Source organism: Aphelocoma coerulescens, chromosome 4, assembly GCF_041296385.1.
Source record: "Aphelocoma coerulescens isolate FSJ_1873_10779 chromosome 4, UR_Acoe_1.0, whole genome shotgun sequence".
Classification (NCBI taxonomy): Eukaryota; Metazoa; Chordata; class Aves; order Passeriformes; family Corvidae; genus Aphelocoma; species Aphelocoma coerulescens.
Genome location: NC_091017.1, coordinates 67,178,387 through 67,200,554, shown reverse-complemented (window position 1 = coordinate 67,200,554; position 22,168 = coordinate 67,178,387). Strand labels below are relative to the sequence as shown.

At 36.8% G+C, this 22,168-nt stretch overlaps 1 protein-coding gene across 1 annotated transcript in view; it reads left to right on the top strand.

Annotated features, from left to right (window-relative positions):
- JAKMIP1 (janus kinase and microtubule interacting protein 1) overlaps positions 1–22,168 on the top strand; it is a 147,479-nt gene that overhangs the window by 53,473 nt on the left and 71,838 nt on the right. The window contains exon 3 of the mRNA XM_069014476.1: positions 13,605–13,882. Within this exon, the coding sequence (XP_068870577.1) occupies positions 13,754–13,882 (129 nt within the window). The 5' untranslated portion in view covers positions 13,605–13,753. The remainder of the gene's footprint in view (positions 1–13,604; positions 13,883–22,168) is intronic.

The window sequence follows — 22,168 nt, the reverse complement described above, 5'->3', positions numbered from 1 at the left end:
ACTGAACAGATTCTTGGTAAGAACATTTCCTTACTTGCGTTTTCTTTTCTTCCTTAATTTTTTAAGTTGTTCCCTCCCCCCAGTGGCATCTAAGATGTGCAGTACAGAGGGATGCTTAGAGTCTTATATTTATTATATGCTTGCTAACTTGACCACTGTGTTACCTCAGTTGTATCTGTCACCATTAGTAAAGAAGAAGGGCTTTAGTTACTTTGGTCTGAGTCAAGAGAGCTAAGCTCCTTTGACAGACTTTCCCAACCTTCTGTTGACTTTTATGTGTTTATAATATGCACGTCTGGGTATTCAGCAGGCAGTTATATGTGCCGTGCATAAACCCCAACACAATATTTTGTTTGCTTCAAGGATCATCTTGAAATTACTTGTTTCCTCCTATTAGAGAAGTATGGTAAGGATGACAGTTTAATACAGTGCCTAATTTTTTGTTTTTTCATCTTGTGGTAGTCCTGCAGTGATGACAGAGTTATTAGGATTAGAAATATTAGGAAATAGTAAACCCCCGCTGTGTGTAACTGTCCTTTCTGCAGAAAAATGCCATTGGTCCCTAGAAAAGACATTTTTATCTAGAAAGATGTTGAGAATATAATCAAGGTTGGCCAGAAAACTTTAGTACAGAAAGAAAAGCAAAGCAGCCATAACCCAGGAAATATCCTTTCCCAATGGCTATTTTGTAGTTTGCATATTGAAATTGTTGTGTCTTTGCTACTCACAAACTTTTCTTGATTATAAATATACCTTGTTATATTTAGTATAGTGCACAGTGAACACTTCCTTCTCAGTTCGGATAGAAAAGTATGACACTAAATAAGGCAAATGCTATGGGAAGTGACAGCTGTAGAATGCATGATCATTAATGAAAAAGTCACAAAGAAGGAAAGAATAAAGTAAAAAAATGCAGGATACAGAATAAGTCTTAGGGCCCATCTGTTTTCTACAACACTCAAATACAGCTAGTTCATTGTAGTATCTTTGATTTTAACACTTCAATGAATTTCACTGTAGTATAGTCATTATAAAGCAACATATAAAAAGTGAAGAAGTATGTCTAAAACAACTTCATGTTTGTTAATATAGTTAGCTTTTACTATAGAGAATAATTACTCTAATTTGTAATTTCTAATTTGTAAGTGAATTTGTTTTGGGGGCAACAAATAAACTGATGTGACTCCTAAATTCTCTCTTCTGTACCTGGGAGGGTACTTCATCCCTTACTTCTTAGTGGGTTTAACACTTTATGGTAAATGCATGAGGAGCTTCAGTCATAGATGTATCTAAAAAATTATCTCCATATCTACTTAATAATACCAGAAAGTAAATGATGCTGATTTTGAAAATAATTAAAATGCTGAACTCTAAACCCATCTGATGAGTATGTAACTTGGCTTTCTGTGAAGGTGAATGTATTTTAATTTTTAAATTTTGAAAGAATGCTATTTAACGATTATTTTCCCCGTTGTCCTTTAGTCTGTTCTGTTCCTGTACGTCCAAACAGTTGAACATGGACTAAAAATTTGATTTAGACTTAATAGTTTGTTTAGCTGACTCTGCATAATAAAAATGAAGTGTTCCAAACATGAGTCTTCAACAGCCGATGTATTTGGAAAGTGATTTTTTCATGTGCAAATTATCTAAATCTATCCGAATAGTTGGAACTAGCTTATGAGAATTTGAACAGTGTGTTTTCATCTTCTGGATTGCTTATGCACATTTGCCCAATGCTACAGGAAAAAATTCTGCCTGTCTGGTCCCTGTTTCTCTTATTTGATCAGTCATATTTCTTGCATATCAATGTCTTGTTATTTGTCTAGACTGTTCCGGATCTCTTCCAACTTGCTCCTCAGAATGGAAGTGTAAACACAAGCAGCCATGCAGGAATAGTGCTGCTGTATCATGCAGCTGTGAGCTAACACTTTGCTTTAGAGAATCACTGGCTGCTTCTATGAAAATTTAGGATTGCTGCAACATGCCTGGCCCTTCAGTAGGGCCAGGCACATTTTTTAAATGGCTCCTTCTTTCTTTTGCTTACTGATCATGAAATCTTCCGAAGATTGATATTTTCCCCCTTTCTTTGAATGGTGAACACTAAATTGAGATAAACTTCAGTAGTGCCCTCATATTTCCATTTTTTCATAACATCGTTTGAACAAACAGTCTGTGCTGACTAATCCTCTGTACAAATATTACTCATGTTCGCTGCCAAGTGATTACAGATCCATTATTCTCCAAACACAGAAAACAAGTACTATAACATGCTTATGTCTGAAGAATTTCTCTTTCTTGCAAATGTAACAAGGTAATACATTTGGGTGGCTGATAGCTGTGCAGCTGCTGGCAGAATTCCCACACATGTTTTGCCATTAGATAAGTCTGTGGTTGGTAATGGTCATGTTGAGATAAGGGATGTTGCACTTAGTCATCTAAAAGTAATCATCTATGTGTTGAGTGTTTGCAAGAGGTCTTAAAAAGAAAACTAAACAAACTTTCCTGACACCATGGAAAGGGCTCTCAAATATATCAGACTTGCTGTCCAGTATTAAGCACAGCAGATCTTCAGTCTTCTACTCCTTGTATGTTCATAAATGAGTATGAATGGGAAAAAAAGGTATGAAGTGTGAGAAGCCTGCAGCCTATGTGGTGTGCATTCAATAAACAGTAGTGAGAGGCCATAAATTTGACGGTTCTGAAAATTCCTTAGGATATATCAGTTTTGCAATACCTGCTGCTTTTTCTTGATAAATATGCTCTCTCTTGGTTATGGTTGTCTTTCTAGATTTTTGTTTGTTTTTCTCAGCTCCTCAATTAAATTAATTTGTAATGTCAATAGCTCCAAATGATGTTTTGAATATTAAATATCTTTGATAATGGGATTTTATTATGGCAGTATATGTATGCATGTGGCGAAAAGCCTGCTTTATGCATAGAATTGTGTAAATGTTGATTTCTAGGAGAAAAATCTTGAAGGGCACTAATTTTAATTTCAACACCTGCACCTTATCCTTTCTGAATGAAATCCATCATGTGCACATATGCACATACTATATTTATACTGGTGTGCTGGATGTTATTACAACACAAGATAAAAATGTGAGATTTTGTAGTAGAAGGGAGGGGGGGAGTATTTGGGCATTTCAATTAACTTCCAACAATCAATGGATAAATTAAAAATGCAGACTCTGGGACAGTGAAAGGAAACATATAACCTTTTTATTTATTCATGAAGACTTGCATATCTCAAAGAAAACATCTAGTAATTGTCAATTCTTAATCCCTTACAACATTTGGGAAGTGTTAGTGAAGATCTTTTTTATGTTTTCAGATGTCTATTGCAAAAAAAAAAATAATAAAGAGTATGTGTTTGTAGCATAGCCATTTGAATTGATATGCCCTGGGAGGGGAATGAGCATGGTTTCACTTAAGATCTCGCAGTTTTCACCTTGTTCACTGAAACAGGCAGCATTTCAGCATTTCCCCTTTCATGTACAAGGGCAATGTATGCAGGTAACAGCTAAGTCTTGATTTACATGTAGCTTTCAGTTTTGCTAGTATAGGTTTGCTCTGCAGGAGGTGCAAAATTGCAGTGTTACTGCCATAGCCATACTAACCTTAACCTTAAAGCAAAACCTTATTCACACTTTCACCTAAAGTTTAGGGAGATGATGTAGAAAGAATAGTTTTGGGCAATACCTATTTCCGTATTTTTCCACTGAGTCTTCTTTAAGACTAAGTTTGTAAAGCCACTGCTAGGACCCTAAATTTGAGGCTTCCCTCTGCCACGTCTTTTAAGGGATGAGGTGGGAAGAGGAACAGAACTGAACACTAAGATCAATTCATAGCAGAAATTACATGAACATACTTTTACACAACTGGATTCATAGATAGGATTGCAACTGTATCAAAATTGCATGATTGAATTGCAACTTGAATAAAGATTTTTGTCCATGGTCAGACACAATTTACAGAACCATTTAGACCTTCCAGAGAATAGCCTTCTCTGCAGGCACCATGGCAAAGAAGGAGGTTGTGTTCTGAAGCAATGGAGCATAAACATTTTTCTTTTAACCACTGGGACTTCTGTAAGCTTTAGGTGACACTTCTTGGCTTCAACTTTATGCAAAACACTGTACCATCTTCACAGTCTCCTCTCTGAAACAGTGTTGTGAAATGAAGTCTTGATTTCTCAGTGAAGGAGAGATGTTATATAGGTAAAGAGAGATAAGGATGTTTTCTTCAGAGTGAACAACAAATCACTTTTTAATTCCCCTGAGTATCCAAATCAGCTTGACTATGACAACACTCAGCAGTTTAGGATACACTTCTAGTAATGCTGTGCCCCCATAAACTGGATACCCCCATAAGTTGCATGCACAACTTCCATACTAGAGAGCTCAAAGGTGCATGTGCAAGTAGTCTGGTTCTGTGTAACATTATCCCAAATTTACAAAGATTTTAGGAAGCTTTATTTCCATATATATATATATATATATATATATATATATATATATATATATAAATGCATAAATTAATAAATAAATAAGTGTGCATTGATTTATTTCTGAGCTTCAGAGTACTTTGGGACAGTCTAATCTGGACAACGGAAAGTGTCACAGTCTATAGTGGTGTGTCACAGAGTATTTCTGAAGTTCTGTATTTATATCTACTTGCCTGTTTCTCTTTTTTTAAGGTGAACCATGACTGAATGTGTCTGCTTTTTAACATTCTGAGGGATGCTATCCTTAAAATTATGATGTTGATATATGTATCTGGATAAATATATTTTTTGCAAGTCTTCATGGCCACCACATTCAACTTTAAGTATCTTCAGAAAGCACATTTGTATTTCTGGTGGCCAGCGTGCCAACTACATTTCCAACAAGTCTGGAATGGTTTGAATCAAATTTGCTGGCAGTTACCAGGAGGGTATTTTATTTGTAGTCTTCTCACGGTGGTGAAGCGTTCTCTATTTGTGGGTATTGGAAGATGGTTACAGAAAGAAAGCCTTTAGTTCAGAGTTTCTCTGTGCTTTTCTTGTGCTTTGTCCTGTTTGCCCTGTTTAACCAGAGAGAGAGAAAAACGTTTCTCTCCAGGCTCTTGCTGTGTTAGTATCTAGCTGTGCTTTTTACTGTCTGTAGTTTGAAGCCCTTGCACAGCTTCCTTTCAGAGAGTTGAGAGAGGAAAGAAGCTACTGTCTGGCTGAAACACTCTGTTTAAATATTTTATCCCAGGTGATGCAGTTACCAGTTATCAGCCAGTTACCAGGGTGGCTTAAACTCTGTTCACTGCAATGAACATTCACTCAAATACCAGTTTTAAATTTGAAATACCAGTTTTACCTGGCTGATTGTCAGAACACTGCTGTGAGAAAGTTAACAGATCTTCCGAGGGAATTGCAGTTTTGTGGGACACTAAATTTGATGATTCCTTCCAAAAAAAATTGCGAACTCTTTCTATGTCTCATAAGTTTCATTTCTCATAACCAGTATTCTCATATCCAGTCTCTTATTTGACGATATTGTCCTCAGAATATATTTCTGATAGTCTTTCTGTAAGTGCAATGCCCGCTTTACTGAGAGATTAAGTGATTTGGTAAAGAAAATACAAGGCATCTGTGACAGAACTGTAGGTGGAACCAAAATCCATCAAGCCTTAGCCTGTGTGTTGCCAGTAAGATAATTACTATCCAGTTAGATTTGAAATTAGATTTGAATGTGGAGTTCAAGATCACTGAAGTTGAGCAGGAGTCCTTGATGCAGTAATCAAACACAGGGTTGAGGTCCTAAATTTTTGAGCACAGATAGGTACTTTTTTGGGGATTCTATGAATTCAGAATCTAAGCAACAGCAATGCCAGTTCTGTAGTGTATATATTTACTTTGATCTCTGGAGCTAAGGAACTGGGCAAAGAGGAGCACAATGGGAGCTTTGGAAAAAATAAAGCATGTTCTTTTGTCACTCTTCCTGTATTACTGGAATAGGTTGATATCTTCATTTTGGCTAAAAGTTGTCATTCTAATGAGAAGTTGTGTGAAAGTTGAACTGCCCCTTGGTAGGTGAAGAAGTTTCGTAATTCTTTTTTTTTGTGCTGACTGATGTGCTTGTGCTGCTCTGCACAGAGCTGTGTGATTCTTCTGTGCTGGAGCAGTGAGGTGGGAATGTGGGCTGTCTGGCACAGTGTGAGGTAGCTTGCAGACTTAGTAAAGGTAGTCAACAGCATAAAATAATTATTGACATCAGAGACAGTGGAATGAAATCATGCCTCCTCTGCTTCACTGTTCAGCTGGTAACTAATATCACATCCAGAAGCACCTTTTCTCCTCCGTACACCTACCTGACCTCTCAAGTCTGTCCTGTTGATTTACAAAATAATAAATATTCAAGATACAATGAAGTGTTAGGTTTCTCACATTGATGTTCCTCCTCTCTCTTGAGTCACCAAATTGGGAATCTGAACCTCTTCCCTCAAACCTGTCAGTTGCCTTGTACATTTACTACACAGCTGTCATCCCTGAATTTTTAATTTTTCTCATTTCAGGTTTTAGTTATTCTAGCTCTTTACAATAAAATAATAATAATAATAATAATAATAATAATAATAATAATAATAATAATAATAATAATAATTTTTAAAAAAACCTAAAGGAAGCTTCCTGCAAAAATCAGGTGAATAGCTAAACAAAGCTGGTCCAGTATAATCCAAAAGCCTAAATTTGACAGATTGATTACATCTGTGGGGTGTCAGTAATAGTCAATAAAGATATTAGAATCTGTCTCCATATTTGCTATTTATCTACCCTTAACTGAGAAATGCTATAACTTGCCCTTTCTTCCTCCTTCTATTTTTGCTCTTAAATGTTCTGCTTTAATGGGAATGCTGCTCCTCAGTGAGGAGCATAACACGCAGGGTACAATGAGAAGGTCCAGAGGCTCATGCACTGTGCCAGACAGCAGGCATCGGGTCCGGGCTCCTGTCCATGCTGGAAAGGAAGGAATTGGCCCAGACATTAGAGGAACAGCTCTGCTTTGCCTCTCTGGAGTTGCAATGATCCCAGCAGCCTAAAGCACTCTGGCTATCTGACAGAGCTGAGTTGTGAAGGTTGTGGAGGGAGGGTTCTGTGGTATCATTTTTAGTTCCGTTTGAATTTTGCCTTTCTGTTAGTGTCTCTTTTATTTTATATGTATCACAGGACTTCTGTTTGTAGCATTTTGTCTTTTAGTAGGGCTAATAGAGCAATTTTAATGATTAATGATTTGATAAATCCTTGAAACAGTGCTATAAATTAAATTGGGTAAATATTAATAAAGAATATACATTCAGTGAAGCCAGTGAATATGTTTTATTTACTTGAAAGTCCTGAAATCAAGCTCACAGCTTTCTGAGAAGGGATTCAGGTTAAGTTATCAGTACTTCCTAGTGTATGAAAGTGTTGTATAGTGCAGAAGGGAGGTGCAGAATCCCTTCCCTTCCTCCTGCTGTGTCCTTTTCATCTCAGAAGATTCTAAATCTAAAAAGATTCCTTTTTACTTGTGATAATTCCTTTTAAAGTAAAAGCTAGGTTTTTTGTTTTTTCTTTTTTTTTGGTGGGCTGCTTATGTCCTTTCACTAGAATGGAGCCTTTAATATACTGGATGCTATCCAGTGGCATGCAGTAGTACCAATTTAAAATAAAAATTCTGTGTCACATGGTTGCTACTAGTAGGTACGCACACATTTGTGTGTGTGCATAGGGTCTAAATGAGTTTAATATACCTTTTTTGTTTTGTTTTTCCTTTTTTTCTTCTTTTTTTTTGGTGGTATGCAGTGACTTGGATGCATACTTTAGTTCCACATGTTTTAACAGATGCACACATGTCACAGGCAACCAATTCACTGAAGAGAAAATTAATACATTGGTGAAATTCATTCAGGAACTTGCCAAACTAGTTCTGTTACCTAGTTCGGTTCTGTATAAGGATTTGGAAGTCAGTGGTTCGTGGTGAGAAGTTAAAATCTGGGTACTGATTCCTGAGAGCATTGGGAATTTTCTGAAAGACTGTGGAGTGACAGAATCACAGATCGCCTTTGCTGAGATGCCACTGAAAAAAATATGGAAGCAATTACTAACCTGGACAGAAGATCCAGTGCTCATCCTCAGGATTGTCACCTGCTGTGGAAATCTGAGCGAGTGTCATAAAACCCTAACTCATGGTACACTGTAATCTCTACCAAGGAAAGCTCTGTTCCACATTGCTCTGCAGGATTATGTTACTATGAGGTCTTTTGGCAAAAAAACAGTGAAGAAATGCGTATAGTTTCTTGGTGATTGCTTTCCATATAGTTTGACCCTATAAGGTGTATTCTTATTAAAGCAAGAATGGCTTAGGACTTTAGGCTGTGAATATGAAAAAATGAATGTGGAGCTGTTAGTTAACAATAAAGATGTTTCTGTTTTTTTCCAACAAAAAATTGCAAGTGACATTTACAAAGTTTTCCACTGTAAGGAAACTCTGTATTTCCATAAGTGGGCTATGATTTAAAATAACCCTCAAAGGTTCTACTGTTACAGAAATAGATCTGTCTTTGTAGGTAACTAACAAAGGGGTATCAGTAAGGTGACCAGTCTACAATATACTTAGAAAATTATACTGATAATTTGTATTTAGATTTTTTGGCTGGGAAGTGTATTATTTTACAGTCCTGTAGAGGTTCTTCTGCTTTTATCCATTCAGTCGTGTTTTATTACATAGAACTGAGAATTGAAGCAGTAAATGTAGGTCATCTGAACCTTGTGAGAAATGTGCCTTGGGCAGCTATGAACATTGTCTTTCCCATACAGTAACTGGTTGATTATCACTGTTTTTTAAAGCTATAACAGAGGTGAACTGCAAGTTACTTCTGAAGTTAACATTGTACCTGTGTCAACTGCTTTTACTATTGTCAGATGCAACAGCAATAACATTTATTTTAAACTTCTTGAATGTACAGGATTGTGCTATGCTGAGAATGTACTTATGTCTTATGTTAGCAAACACAGTGAGGGTTATGGGTAGCTTGCACCAGGCTCTGCAGAATTATAAAGAAAGGCTGAAATAAAAAAAGTTGAAGTAAAGGGCACGCTATTTATGTGGAGGTGTAGTGTCTAGATGAAGAAGCTTTATTATTTCTCTCCAGTACCAGTTACAGCTTGATGTTTCAGCTGAGATGACTCATTGACAATTTCACTTTCCAAAAATTGTATTGCAGCTGAATAATGTTGTTGAAGCCTGAAATAAGGCTGGAATGCAGAATTTTGGTTGATACAATTTAGTAAATTTTTCGTGTTATCATGTTATCCATATTTATTACTTGATTTTATTGGTGTACTTACTTTTCCTATTGATTACTGTTTGTTAATGAAAGACTCACTCTAAAGATGCAACCCTCTGCATATTTTTGTGTATTTCATACAGGATCATGTTTAAAGACTTGCTTTTCTTTAAATGGACTTACTTTTCAATAGAAAGTATTGGGTTCTTTTTTTCCTTATTCTTTGTAATCAAAATTCTTTGACGTTACACTTTCACATTTTTGCAGTACTGATTTTTCTTACTTTTTCTATTAAGTTTTATTAATCTTTAACATCTAGAATAATCATATAGTAATTAATTACATAGTTTAAGGTCTTGTTTGATAAAATCAGGGAAGAGATTGAGGTACTGATAAAAAGGATCGTTTAAATATGGTAAGCAAATAGAAGAAAAATTGGAAGTTAGGACATTGTTCAGCTGATTGGTTCTCTAGTATGTTAAGAATTTAATGGATTTCCCAAAACATCTATAAGAGAAATCGTGTTAAATATTTTGATCTTTTACACCCCAGTCCCCCAAACTATTGAACAACTGATTCAAATCCAATCAAGTTTATTTATTTTGTTGTTTTTCTTCAGTGACAATTGCCCCTATACTTATCAAGTAAAGTGAGAAACTTGGTATGTTCCAGAGACTGCTGGAAACGTGACTTGTGATTTAGAATCCATTACTCTTTCCTGTCCTTTTTTTTTGGTGTGAAATATAAAATACATTCAAATGATTCCAAGATTTGCAAGAAGTGTGTAGAACTCAGAGTGCAGGAAGTGTCTATTTTTATTCACGAAGTGATTGTGGGACTGTATCCTGGTGGCGTCATGAATTTGCCTCTCAGCAGACATATGGTGAGTTAATAAATAGGTTGTTGGTTGAAGCGTCTGCATCAGTAAAATTTTGTTAGAGTGGAGTATTCTTTTCCTTAATTTTTTCTCACCGTGTTTACAAGTTGTTTGGTGGGGTTTTTGTTTTGTCCTGACCTTTATCCAGACATTAAATGTGGGTAGTCAGCCAGAAGGGAAACTAGGCACTCACTGGTTCTGTCCCTTTCATTTGGGAATCAGGATGTACTCTCTGCTTCAGCCCTTGTGTGTCTGTGCTCTGTGCCTCTCTGAGTATATAGATAGGCTTTGTGTTGCCATAGTTCCTGCTTTTGAAATAGGTAGGCTGGAAGATGTATCTAGGGAAGAGTAAAAATGGAAACTTTTTTTTATGCCCACCAGTGCAGCTTGATGGGTGGTTGTTTCTTGGTTTTCTGTTTTGTGGGGGTTTTTTTGTTTATTTGGTTTGGTTTTTGTTTGGTTTTTTTTGTTTGGTTGGGTTTTTTTGTTGGGGTTTTTGGTGCTTTTGTTTTATTTATTTTTTTTGTTGGTTTGGGAGGGGGGTTGTTGATTTTTTTTGTTTTGTTTTGTGGTTTTGGAGAGTTTATTATGTTTAGTTTGGTTGGGAGGTGGTGTTTTTGCTCCCCTCCCCACTCTCCTTCCCTCCATGCCTATAAGAGAAGAGGGTGATTTTCTTCAGGTTCTGGGTCTAAGCTTTTATTTTACTTGAATGGTACAATTTTCAAATGTTGCAAATTAAAGGAGAAAGATTGAGAGCAATGCCTTGAGATTTTTTTTTTAATTCTAAAGAGTGCTTTAAAGTAATTCTTAACTCTCTAATTTTTAAAGCTAATTTGAGTATTAAATGTAATTTGAACAGCTTTAAGTACTGCATATTATATTTAGACCTGCATGTTTTCAAATGCAGACAACGGAATGGTTCTGGTATGTGATTGTAGAACCGTATTTTTTCAAGTCTCTGAGTGATGGTGACTCTGTGACAGAATATGAGCTTTGCAGTCATTGAGAGTTATGCCTGGCCGGTGCCAGGCATCCCCTCATGTACATAATGTAAGTTTAAATATTCACACTGAATGGCATAGTATCTTCATGATATACTTGGGAACATGCTACAGTCAGGGGAGATGGTTATTACTGAACAATATATACACGGTAGCTCTGTTTCTGGATGCCATCCATATTCACACTGAGCACAGTTACTTCACTTTTCTCATTTTGCTTATGGAGAAGCAAACACTTAAATGTTGGGGGTTTTTTCCAAACTGTAGTTTTAAAGGGACAGGGCAGGATTTAATGAGGTTAAAATTCATGTTGCCAGGCCAGTGAGGTGTGGTTTTGGTTTCCTTAACTAAGTTAATTGTCTACTGAATTAAATCATACATAATTTGGCTACATCAGAGATTTTGTTCTAGAGATGTTTTCAGGAATAATTCCTTGATAGAATCTGAATACCGCAGATAGCCTTTGAGATGAGGAACAATTAATTTCCATTTTCACATTGTAAATACTGTGGAATTATTATAGATTGGATTTGCATATCTATGTTTTTTTAGTTATTTTTTACAAATTGTCCAGGAAAGTAACACTAGCAACTGATTTTGAATTCAGATTCTCCATCATCCAGTTAAGGATTTTGGATGAAATACAGTGGTTTAATATAGTTTTAGACTTTAGTAGCATAGAAACTGCATAGATTAATAGCATGAAATTCCTTTATTAAGAACAGTAATTCTTCACATTTCTTCTATTCATTAAAGAGTTCCTTTTTGTAATTTACTGTAAGAATGTTCCTGATTTGTTTTTCTTGAATCAACTACTGTGTGTAAAATCACAATAGCACCTGTGTTTGTTTTGTAAGGTAGTTTTTTTGTAAGGTTGTTTTTATACATAATAAAATTAAAATATATTTCATTTCCTGTTTTTTCATAGGTTATGTATTAAAATGCTCATATAATGAATATAAGGAACAGATACAATTTTATTGAATAGGGTAACTCAATAGATTGTTATATTTTGGAGGAAAGATATCTAATATTACAGAGCAAAACAACTATTTTGCTTAAGTTACGTCAGCACATAATTGGTAAAGTTCTTTTTTTTTTTTTAATTGCTTTTTATGAATGAAAGAACGCAATGGGAATATCATCAAACAGACTTGAGACTTGGTGTCCTGAGTTCTGTTCACTCTTCATCTGATTTGACTTGTTATTCTGAGCAAGGTATTTAACTCACCACCTGTTTACCCGCCTTGAGGAGGAGAACAAAACTGAGCTGTTTAGTTTGTCTGTACACACCTGAGGTATTGGTCACTAACCCTTTAGAAAGTATGTGCTAAGGAATGCATGGGACTCTCATTCTAATACAATTTCTAAAATAACTCCCTGGCAGTAGTAGGTTGGACAGAGCAGCTTACTGTTTGAAGGCAATTTGATAGCAATTTTCTTGGAAATATAATACTCCAGTAATGTTGTTCAGTTTTAAAATAGGAACCTTTCTGCTTTGTTGACAATTTAATAATGAAATTATGTGGATATTTAAAATGAGCAGAGGACATGGCTTTGGAAACTAGTTCAGCATTGATAGCACTTGTTCCTCAGTTTGTTCTTATGGAGAACCAGGTTATTCTTTGAGGATAGCAGAGAGGAAAAAAGTCACAGATTAATCTTCTATAACTACTCATGAAGCAAACTAATAATGGGATTTCTTAATTATCGGAATTAGGGTTCTTTGCTATTGATATTCTCTTTGAATATTACATAAAGCTGATTAAAATAATTGAATAGTTTTTAAGTTTAGAGCATGCTGAGAAATAAAAATGAAGTTAAATACCTTCTTGTTTCCATTATAGCTTTTCAAAGAGTATCAGCCCTGAACATAAGCAGGTTACATATATGATATTTTAAGCAACATTTTAAAATACTTTTCCATTTTTGTGATACCTTCTTAATAGATGCTGAGGATGTGAAACGTGATGATAATTATGAATAATACAATTATGCATTATAACTGATACATTAGGGAGATAAAGGCTTTCTTCTTACTACAGGAAATAAACTATTCCCACTGAAACACTACCTCAGTTAATATATGGTTTTCTCTGTGCCTCTGTGCCATGGTTTTCCCATGCTCTGGGAATCCTGAGCATGGTTCTAGCCAGGTCTTGAATAAGATATAATTTCTGTTTATATGCTATATTCACCATAACTGTAAACACTTTTATTTCTGTGAACATCTGAATACAGTGGATAGAGTTTAGAGATAGTGAAATAATTGTGTAACTTCTTATCTGTTTCTTTCAAACTCCGGTACATTATGCAGTATAGTATAATTGAAGGAAATTCAGTGTGCTTTAAAATGGATGTTAAGTCTGATGTTTGATTCTGATCAATGCTGTAGCCTAATTCTTTTCCCACCACTTTGCTTCTTCCAGGCCATGAGAGAATTCTCCCATGATGGCAGAGTTTTGTATGAAAGGTTTTGTTGACCACTGCACAACTCTTAAATGCTAAAAGCAGAAGGCACTAGCTTACGGTAGCTCAGTGTGGAGCAAACATTTTATTTTAAACTTCAAAAACAATTATGTCAAAGAAAAGTCGTGCCAAGGGAGAGAAGTCCGACATGGAGACTGAAGCCCTGCAAGCTGCTAATGAGGAGCTGCGAACTAAACTAACCAACATCCAGATAGAATTTCAGCAAGAAAAGTCCAAGGTATTTGTCTGTCTCTATTTTGTGATCATTCTTTTAACAGTAACACTGCTAGAAACCATGAGTTTGATACTAAAATCTGTTAGTCATAAAAGAAAAAACATGACAGAGAAGTGAGATCAGAAGAACAACTGATAAACTACAACTGCTGCCAACTCTTTTAAATAGTGTGCAAAAGGAAGCAAATATCCCCAAACACCCAGACACTGAAATCTGCAATCACAGCAATACAAATGGCATTAGTTTACTGACAAGGGAGTTTTATATTTGATCTTACTGAAAATCGCATGTTGTGAAAAGAATCATCTTCAAAACCAAACATCAGCACCTTATTCAAAGCATGTCACTTTAAATGCCTATGAAGAATATCAATTAACTGGGAACTGTCTGTCTAGGAGTCCTGATTTGATGTCCTGAGGTTATGTGTGGCATCATTCTGAGCTATTCAGTGATGCATCTGATTGCTAATGAAACAGATCCACCAATATTTGTCTGTCTAGCATGTGTTCAACAGGTATTTGGGTAATCAAGAGGACACATAGGATAAACTATATTAATTCATCAAATACATTAATATTTGTAAAGATTAGCATTTCCTTTTATATATTTCCATAGGTGGTTTACAATATGGACAAACCAGTAAGGTTATTTCTACTCCGTTAGTTTATTAAAATCAATTAGTGCATTTGAATTTGCACATGGCAGTTCTGGAGATTAATCCATGTGCAGGTGAATTTTTCTGTGTTTGACTGGGGATACTGTAATTAGAAGAGTTTCAAAAACTTACCAAGTGGAGCAAGTATGCACTGAAAATATATTCTCTTTATATAACATATCTTTGTTCTAGCCTTTTTTCTTTATATCAGTGTAAAATGTGGAACACCTGAATAACAACATTTCTGTACATTCTAGTTTCATTAACATCCTTGCGTGATACTCGGCTTTGAAAGGTCTTATTTTTTACATTTTAATTTACAAAGTAAACCAAAAAAACCACCAACAAATGAACTTACTTCTTACAGAGAAGGAAACCATAAAGCCTTTATTTTTGTTTGAGTGATGCAATAGGTTCAGAATATATCAGTCAACTAAATTTGTGTTGCCTTGGAATTTTTTCTTCTTCACAGAGTAAAGCAAAAAGCCAAATCTCTTATGGGTCAGGGGTATTGATGAATGAACAGATGAGTCAGGGGTTTTGCTACTGGCTTCCTCATTCACCTTCTCTTGCTGTTGATTGATATAATGACAACAAATTTTAAAACAAGTGGCACAAACTAATTGTGCTTTTTAAAACCACGTACCATGAAATTTAGTAGTGACTAATACCCTTTATAATTTATTGGTCGATAAGTTGTATTATTTCACTGTCATTTTTAGTGTTTCAGTGTTTGGGTTTGGAGACCTAAGAGTTGATGGTAGATTACATTTACACGAGTAAATTTTCCTTTTTAGTTATCTTATTTCCTATCTTGTTCTGTATAACTTTATATAGAAATATGGATGTGAATTTTATTATGCTTTTTAAAATTGAATTAAAAAGAACACATAATTATAAATTTATCTTACACCTTGGACAGAAGAATGAATTAATTTTGCATCTTTAAATAACTCTGATTAAAAAAAAATTACATGGACACTAGAAAGAGTTTAGCCCTGATACACTTCCAGTTTTGATGCTTTACCTGTAATAGCATCAAGTTTAACTCTTGATTCAACTAAGAATGAAGTGTTAGTACAAGACGATGACAGCTGCAGGAACATCTTCAATAACTAGACTTCTTACAGTATAGTCAGTCTAGGAAGATTTGCTTCAGTTTGGTTACTTCTCCTTTCTTCAGCTTAAAAATTTAATATTTTCTAGTGTATTGAGGTTGTTACTGAAGACGAATCTGTGTATTGTGCACATATGTGTGCAGAGAAATGGGTGAGCTCACATATGTGATCTGTGAAAGAAGAAAGAGGAAATTATAGCCAGAGTGATCTAAAATCCTAAGTGTACACTGCAGTCTGTAGTAAATTCTGCAGTGTGCTGGAGTGCATTTCTGTGAGGATGCAGTTGGGGAAAGAGATCTTCAACCTCTTTCCCTCATCTTTGCTGTGGTGCTTGCTCTAAATCATTTAACTAGAATTGAATGTGTAGTTTATTTCCCAGCCTCCTCTCAGTCTGTGCAGCAGTTACAGGATGCCTTGACTGCTTGACTGGCAAAATGAGTAAATCAAAGCCATAGAGATTTTTCCTGTTTAGATTGTAGTTCAAAAATAGTAACAAAACCAAGAGAAATTATTTCTTGGTATCAGGGCAGTAAAAACACTGTACCTAGAGAATTCTTAATAAATTAGATATCTTTACTGGCATAGAGGTAAGAGTGAGGTATTGAAGCTGCTAAACAGATAGCTCTGTGACCCGTGGGACAGTAACTGTATTAGGAAAGGTAACAAACTCTTGTGGGGCCAATTTACTCAATTTAATTTTCCTATACTATTTTTTCCCTCACGTATATGCCTATATTAATGATTTGTCTGAGAAGGAACCTTCTAATTGATGAGAGACATCACAAATGGAAATTAGCCTTAACATACTTTTGCCTGCAGAGCACTGCTTTCTCAGAAATAAAATTTTACCCAAGAGACATTCAAAACTTTGTACATATTTTCCTAGTTCATCTTGTTTCATTGGTTGTTGATCCACATAAGGAAATTTCATCTGTAAAGTTGTTCTACTGCATGTTTATGCAATACCTGATCCAAAACTGCTGTTTGCAGGTCTTTGGATATGCATCATTGTGGATCTTGCTGGTGGTGTTTTGGCCATCAGACACACGAGTAGCTGGGTTCATGTATGTTGCCCAAGGGGTGAAGCAAAAGTTGTGGCCCTGCCTTGGTTCTCGTGTACTGTCTCTTGTTTTGGGAATGCCTGTTTGTTAGCTTTGAGGAGCCTGTTGGATATAGGATGTCCTCTGGGACTGTAGGTTTGCTGCCACCTATGGAGAGCCTGGAGAAGGAAATGCATGAACTGAACAGGGGCTCTCATACTACCCTCGCTCTGATAGTGAAAAAGCTTTGTTGGAAGACATCCAACCTTTGGGTAATGAGTAACGAAAGGAGTTGACCAAAGCACAGAAATTAAACTTATTTTAAAGTGAGTGGAGACAGGACTCCCTCTGACTGAACCTTAAAGTCCAGTGCTATGAGCACAAGGAGCAGCTGTGAATGAACATGGTCTTGGCAGTCAGGTCAGTGGTTTTATAAATGCTTGTGCTAATGTCCATGAATATTTAGGAACAAATATTCCAAAGTACCTATTCCGACTGAGATAGCTAGGAAAAATTAGAAGGTAGTCTTTTGATATTTCAGGTATGTTGTGGGGTGGGTTTGTAACCGGGTGGAAACACCAATTTAGTATAGTGGTTTGGTCCAAAATACTCATTACTGTTTATCTTCTGTGAGATAAGGATTAGGAGAAATGCAAAGCAGGCACCAAACTTGAAAGAATATAAAGAAGTTTATTAACAGACCTAAAAGAGGGAAAAAATTTATACCATACCTTCAGAACTCTCCTCCTCCCCCCACCTTCCTCCCTTCTCCCACTGACAATGTAAAAAGACAACCCTTAAGATGTTCAGTGTGTTTGCCACTTCCATAATAACCTTGTTCAGTCCATTTAGAAAGAGAAGTCTCTTTTTGCTCGTGCTATGAAAACATTATCACAACGAGACAGCCACCCACTTCCAAATATTGTTCAGTCCATTTAGGAAGAGGAGTCTCTCTGCTCGTGATGTGAGTCCCTTCCCCCGACTTGCAGCTTTTCCTGCAACTGCTTTCGAGGGTCCACTCTTGAAGTTTTTTGGGGTACAAGTTTAAGGTTGAGCCATTCAGAAGCAAAAACAGAGGCCCTTCTCCTTCCCTGGGAGCAAAGGGTCTTCCTCATCTTCATCGTTAGGACTATCTCTGGGAGCATCTCTAGGAACTGAGGTTTTTCTCCTTTCCCATTTGGAGCAAAAGTCCTCATCATTTCCATCTCTCCCTGTCCAAACTTCTCATGAAATTACAGCTGCGTCAGCATCTGCCTGTCTCAGCGCAGGTGCTTCTGCTTACGAGTTGAACACTCCACCCCCCATATCTTCATGAAATTACAATGGGATACTCTGATATATCATAGCTTCACAACAGACTTTCAGCTTTAAGCATCTCCTCTTTCTCTTCCCTCAGGTTTTCAGCTCTCCACAGCAATAAAAGGGTTAATCTCACCTCGGCCTTGCAGCTGGAATGTGGCTTATCGGTGTTGGTCACCTGGCCTCTGCTGGAGAGCAGTGCCGCTTTGCTGAAATCTTGGCTGCAGTGGGGGGGCTGGTCCGAGCCGCTCTGGCTGCCCACAGCCCTGCTGGGGCTCCGGCCCGCAGCCACCTGTCCCAGCACCAGAAACAAGAGAGAGAGAGAGGAGCTTGAGAGGGGAGTTTGTCCATTCTTAAGTGTGGATCACAGAGGCGGTCACAACTTTAAGTGGCTTAAAGAATTGTCCATATTCAAACTGGCCAGCTGATAGGTTCTATCAGGTCCCAGAGGAAGCTGTAAGCACCCCTTAGCAAGGACATCCCTTCCAGGACTATGCTTGCTAACCTATGACAAAGTAATACTTTGTTATTGATATCAAGGTGTTACAGTGTTGTCTGTCACTCCATCTTCACCAAGTTCAGTTATTGCTTTTAAATACCCATATCCTATTTGTGACTGTACATTTGTAGGCTTGAGATCACAGCATCTAGGAGTTAAGATAAATGAGATGTTTCATCTCAGTTTCACTGTATCACCTCACTGCTAGGAAGGGGAGTGATAGAGCAGCTTGGTGAAGCTTCATGTGTTTTAGTTTATGGCCACTGCTCCTTATTCTGTCATTGAGCACCACCAAAAAGAGCCTGGCACCATCCTCTTGACACTGAGATATTTATATGTATTGACGAGGTCTCCTCTCAGTCTTCTCTTCTCTAGGCTAAACAGGCCCAGCTCCTGCAGTCTCTCCTCAGAGAGATGCTCCAGACCCCTTCTCATCTTTGTGGCCCTCCACTGAAGCCCCTCCAGTATCTCCTTGTCTTTCTTGAACTGTGGAGCCCAGAATTGAACACAATACTCCAGATGCACCTCACCAGGGCCAAGGTCATTGATAAACAAGTTGAATAAGACTGGACCTAGTATTGATCGCTGGTGCACCCCAGCTTTCAGCTGGGTTCTACTCTGCTGATCATGATGCTCTGAGCTCTGCCATTCATCCAGTTCTTCATCTACCTTGATCCACTGTCCATTGATCTAACCCACATGTCCTGAGCTTACCTATAGGATGTTATGGAAGACAGTGTCAAGAGCTTTGCTGAAGTCAAGGTAGACAGCATTCACTGCTCCCCCCTCATTGACCCATCCAGCCATGCCATTGTAGAAGACTATCAGTGGTCAAGCATGTTTTCCCTTTGGTGAATTCATGCTGACTATTCCTGATCACCTTCTCTTACATTCAAGTTTGCAGTTCCTGGCAAAAAGCAGTGTGGAGAGTATCCATCCTGTGATTGACTATTGTGCCACAAATTAAAATTCCCTGCAATTAAATCCAAGAGAAAAAAATGAGGTAGTCCTGAGTAATTTCATATCATAACATTTTTATTGGGGCAGTGGTTTGGTAGCACTTGGAAATAGATATGATTTAAAAGGTTATTGCGTTTTAGAAATGCATAGTTTTAAAATTATTTCATTGACTCTGGTCATAAAGCTGAACTATTATTTTTCTGTCTTAAGTGTGCAAAGCACCTTGCCATAGAAAACAACACAGATGCAAATATCCAAGGGCAATATAGTTATATTGTTTTAAAGGATATCCTGCTTTCAGGCACTTTTTAGACATAAGGAAAGAAGAAGCAATGATGCTTAGCATTATTTCTTGAAGAAACTAACTTCTTCTTCTATGACAACAATATTGTATCAATGTGCACCAGTTTTTAAAGTTTTAATTTAGAATGGTAGAAAAGAACTGTTTTATTGGTGCCCTGATATCCTGCTGGACTTTGTTTCTCTATTGGCTTCATTTCTTGGATAGAATAGCTTTCTTCATATAAAAAAAAAATACAGAAAGAGTGCCGGAAATTAAAAAAGATAAATTGCTTTAAAATTTAGGTTCATTTTGAAAGTGAGACTCAGACATATGGGAAAATGCCACACTACTATTTTCATTCAGTCAGTTGCTCTGGAAGCCAGACGTGTGCAGAGCTGCACAGGATGCAGGAGAGAGGGACAGAGGGGTGCGGGAAGGACAGCTTATGGCTTTCAGGGAAGATCTAACAGACAGATCTAACTTTCCACTGTCTCTGACAAAAAGTAGGAGTGAGAAAAGACTTTTTAAAGACCTTGAGAATTGGGATGCATCTTTTTTTTTGTGGGTCATGAGGTGTGATAAGCATTTAAGATGCTGTGTAAAAATCCAGGGTTTTTTGAAGGATTCTAATTCTTCTTGTTTAAATTGCTCTTGCTGAAGCTTTTAGGTAAAATTAGTAGTGATGTATGATACCACTCAGTTACTTTGAGTGGTTAATATGTATTCCCACAGATAGCAACAATGCATATAGGTGTTGCCTTGCCTTTCCTTAATTCAGTGAAAGATGAAAAAAATTGTGCAAGTATGCTAATTTGTGTGACTCAGTGCTCCTCCAAAATGTCAAAATCTATTTCTCATTTATTAAAAATGCTTTTAGGAAGTTATGCTCATGAATGTGTTGTTTTGGAAACTGCCTTTCAGTTGTATGCTTTATGTACAATATGACTAATTTAAAATTACTGTAGTTCTGGAGGTATATTATCTGTGTTTGTATGTGCCATTATACAGTTTGTTTCCCCAAGCTGTCATTACTAGGTTTCATTGTTCAGTTTCATTTCAATTTTCTTGGCTCATCAGTAAGGCAATAAGTAAATAATGAGTGTTGTTTCATTTGCAAATTTATCTATAAACTAGTGTGTTTACTTCTGATAATAAATAGGTGAGTAAGTGACTTAGCTTTGTTACAGCATCATGGAATGGTGTTGCTTGGAAGGTAGCTTTAAATGTCATTTATTCCAACCTCCCTGCTGTGGACTCCCCTATGGAATTGGGTACCCTAATGCAAGCACTGAAAATCACTGCTATCCACTGTAGGCTTGGAACTCAGTGTCGTCCCACCAAAAGAAATAACACATGGATATATCCTGCAGATAATTTCTAATAGCCAGATTTACCATTTGGGGAAAAAAGCCCAACCTCTGTCTCTCTTAGTAAAGATACGTTCTCAGAATCATCCTGGAACAGAGTGACAATATCGGTAAAATCTGCTTGTGACAGTGTTTGATTCAGAGCTGCTACCTTTTCCACAGCTGTAATGACAGTGCTCTCCCAGGTGGTGTTTAGTCATCAGTGCATCTAGGTTTTCATTAAAATGTAGATACCTTTCCTCCTTCTCCTGCTCTAGTCTATTTCTTTCTTTACATCAAGGGTAAGTTTGAGTTGGTTAATTCTCAAAGTTGCTGTTCAAAATAAGAGGATTGTAACACCTTCTGCATAGGAAAACTCTGCTGTCCCAGCTGTCTGAAGACTTCAGGTCAAGTTGTGATGGGTTTAACCTGACTGGACACCTATCTGACCAAGTTGCAATTCTGGCTTAATTTAGTGTAAATTAATTGTATAATATGGCTACAGATCACAGCCTTGTGTAGCATAGATAGAAGCAGATGTGGCAGTGACTAACATTCTGCTGCTTGGTAGTCTCCTTTTACCATGAAGCACTGTTTGGTGTGTAATGTGTATTGTCACTCAAGGTTAAAACACAAGGTTTTGTAACCTCTGCATCTGATAGAGGTTTTGGCAGTCTCTGTAATGGGGATAGTAGAAAGATGTTACTGAAACTATGAATGATGAAATACATTAAGGCCTTTCTGGTATACTGCAATAGACAAGTGAGTCGTCTTCTTTTTTCCCCCTTTATTCTAAATTAACACATAATCCCACATGGAAAAAATACTGCTTTCCATGCAGCCTGCTGAGCATCATTTTATAATGAGGTTTAATCACAGTGGATGTTACTATAATAGGCTATAACATTTTTCCACTACTCCTTCCCCAACCCTTAAGAGTCACTGGCCTATATTTTCTAAAATGTCTGGGGACATGAATAGTCTCAGTTGTGGGGTGAGATCTGAGGTCCATTGAGTAGACCTGATTGTTCAAAAGGCCAATTCTTTTGGCTTATCTAATAAGGACTTCCCCGTTAAAATAGCTAAGAA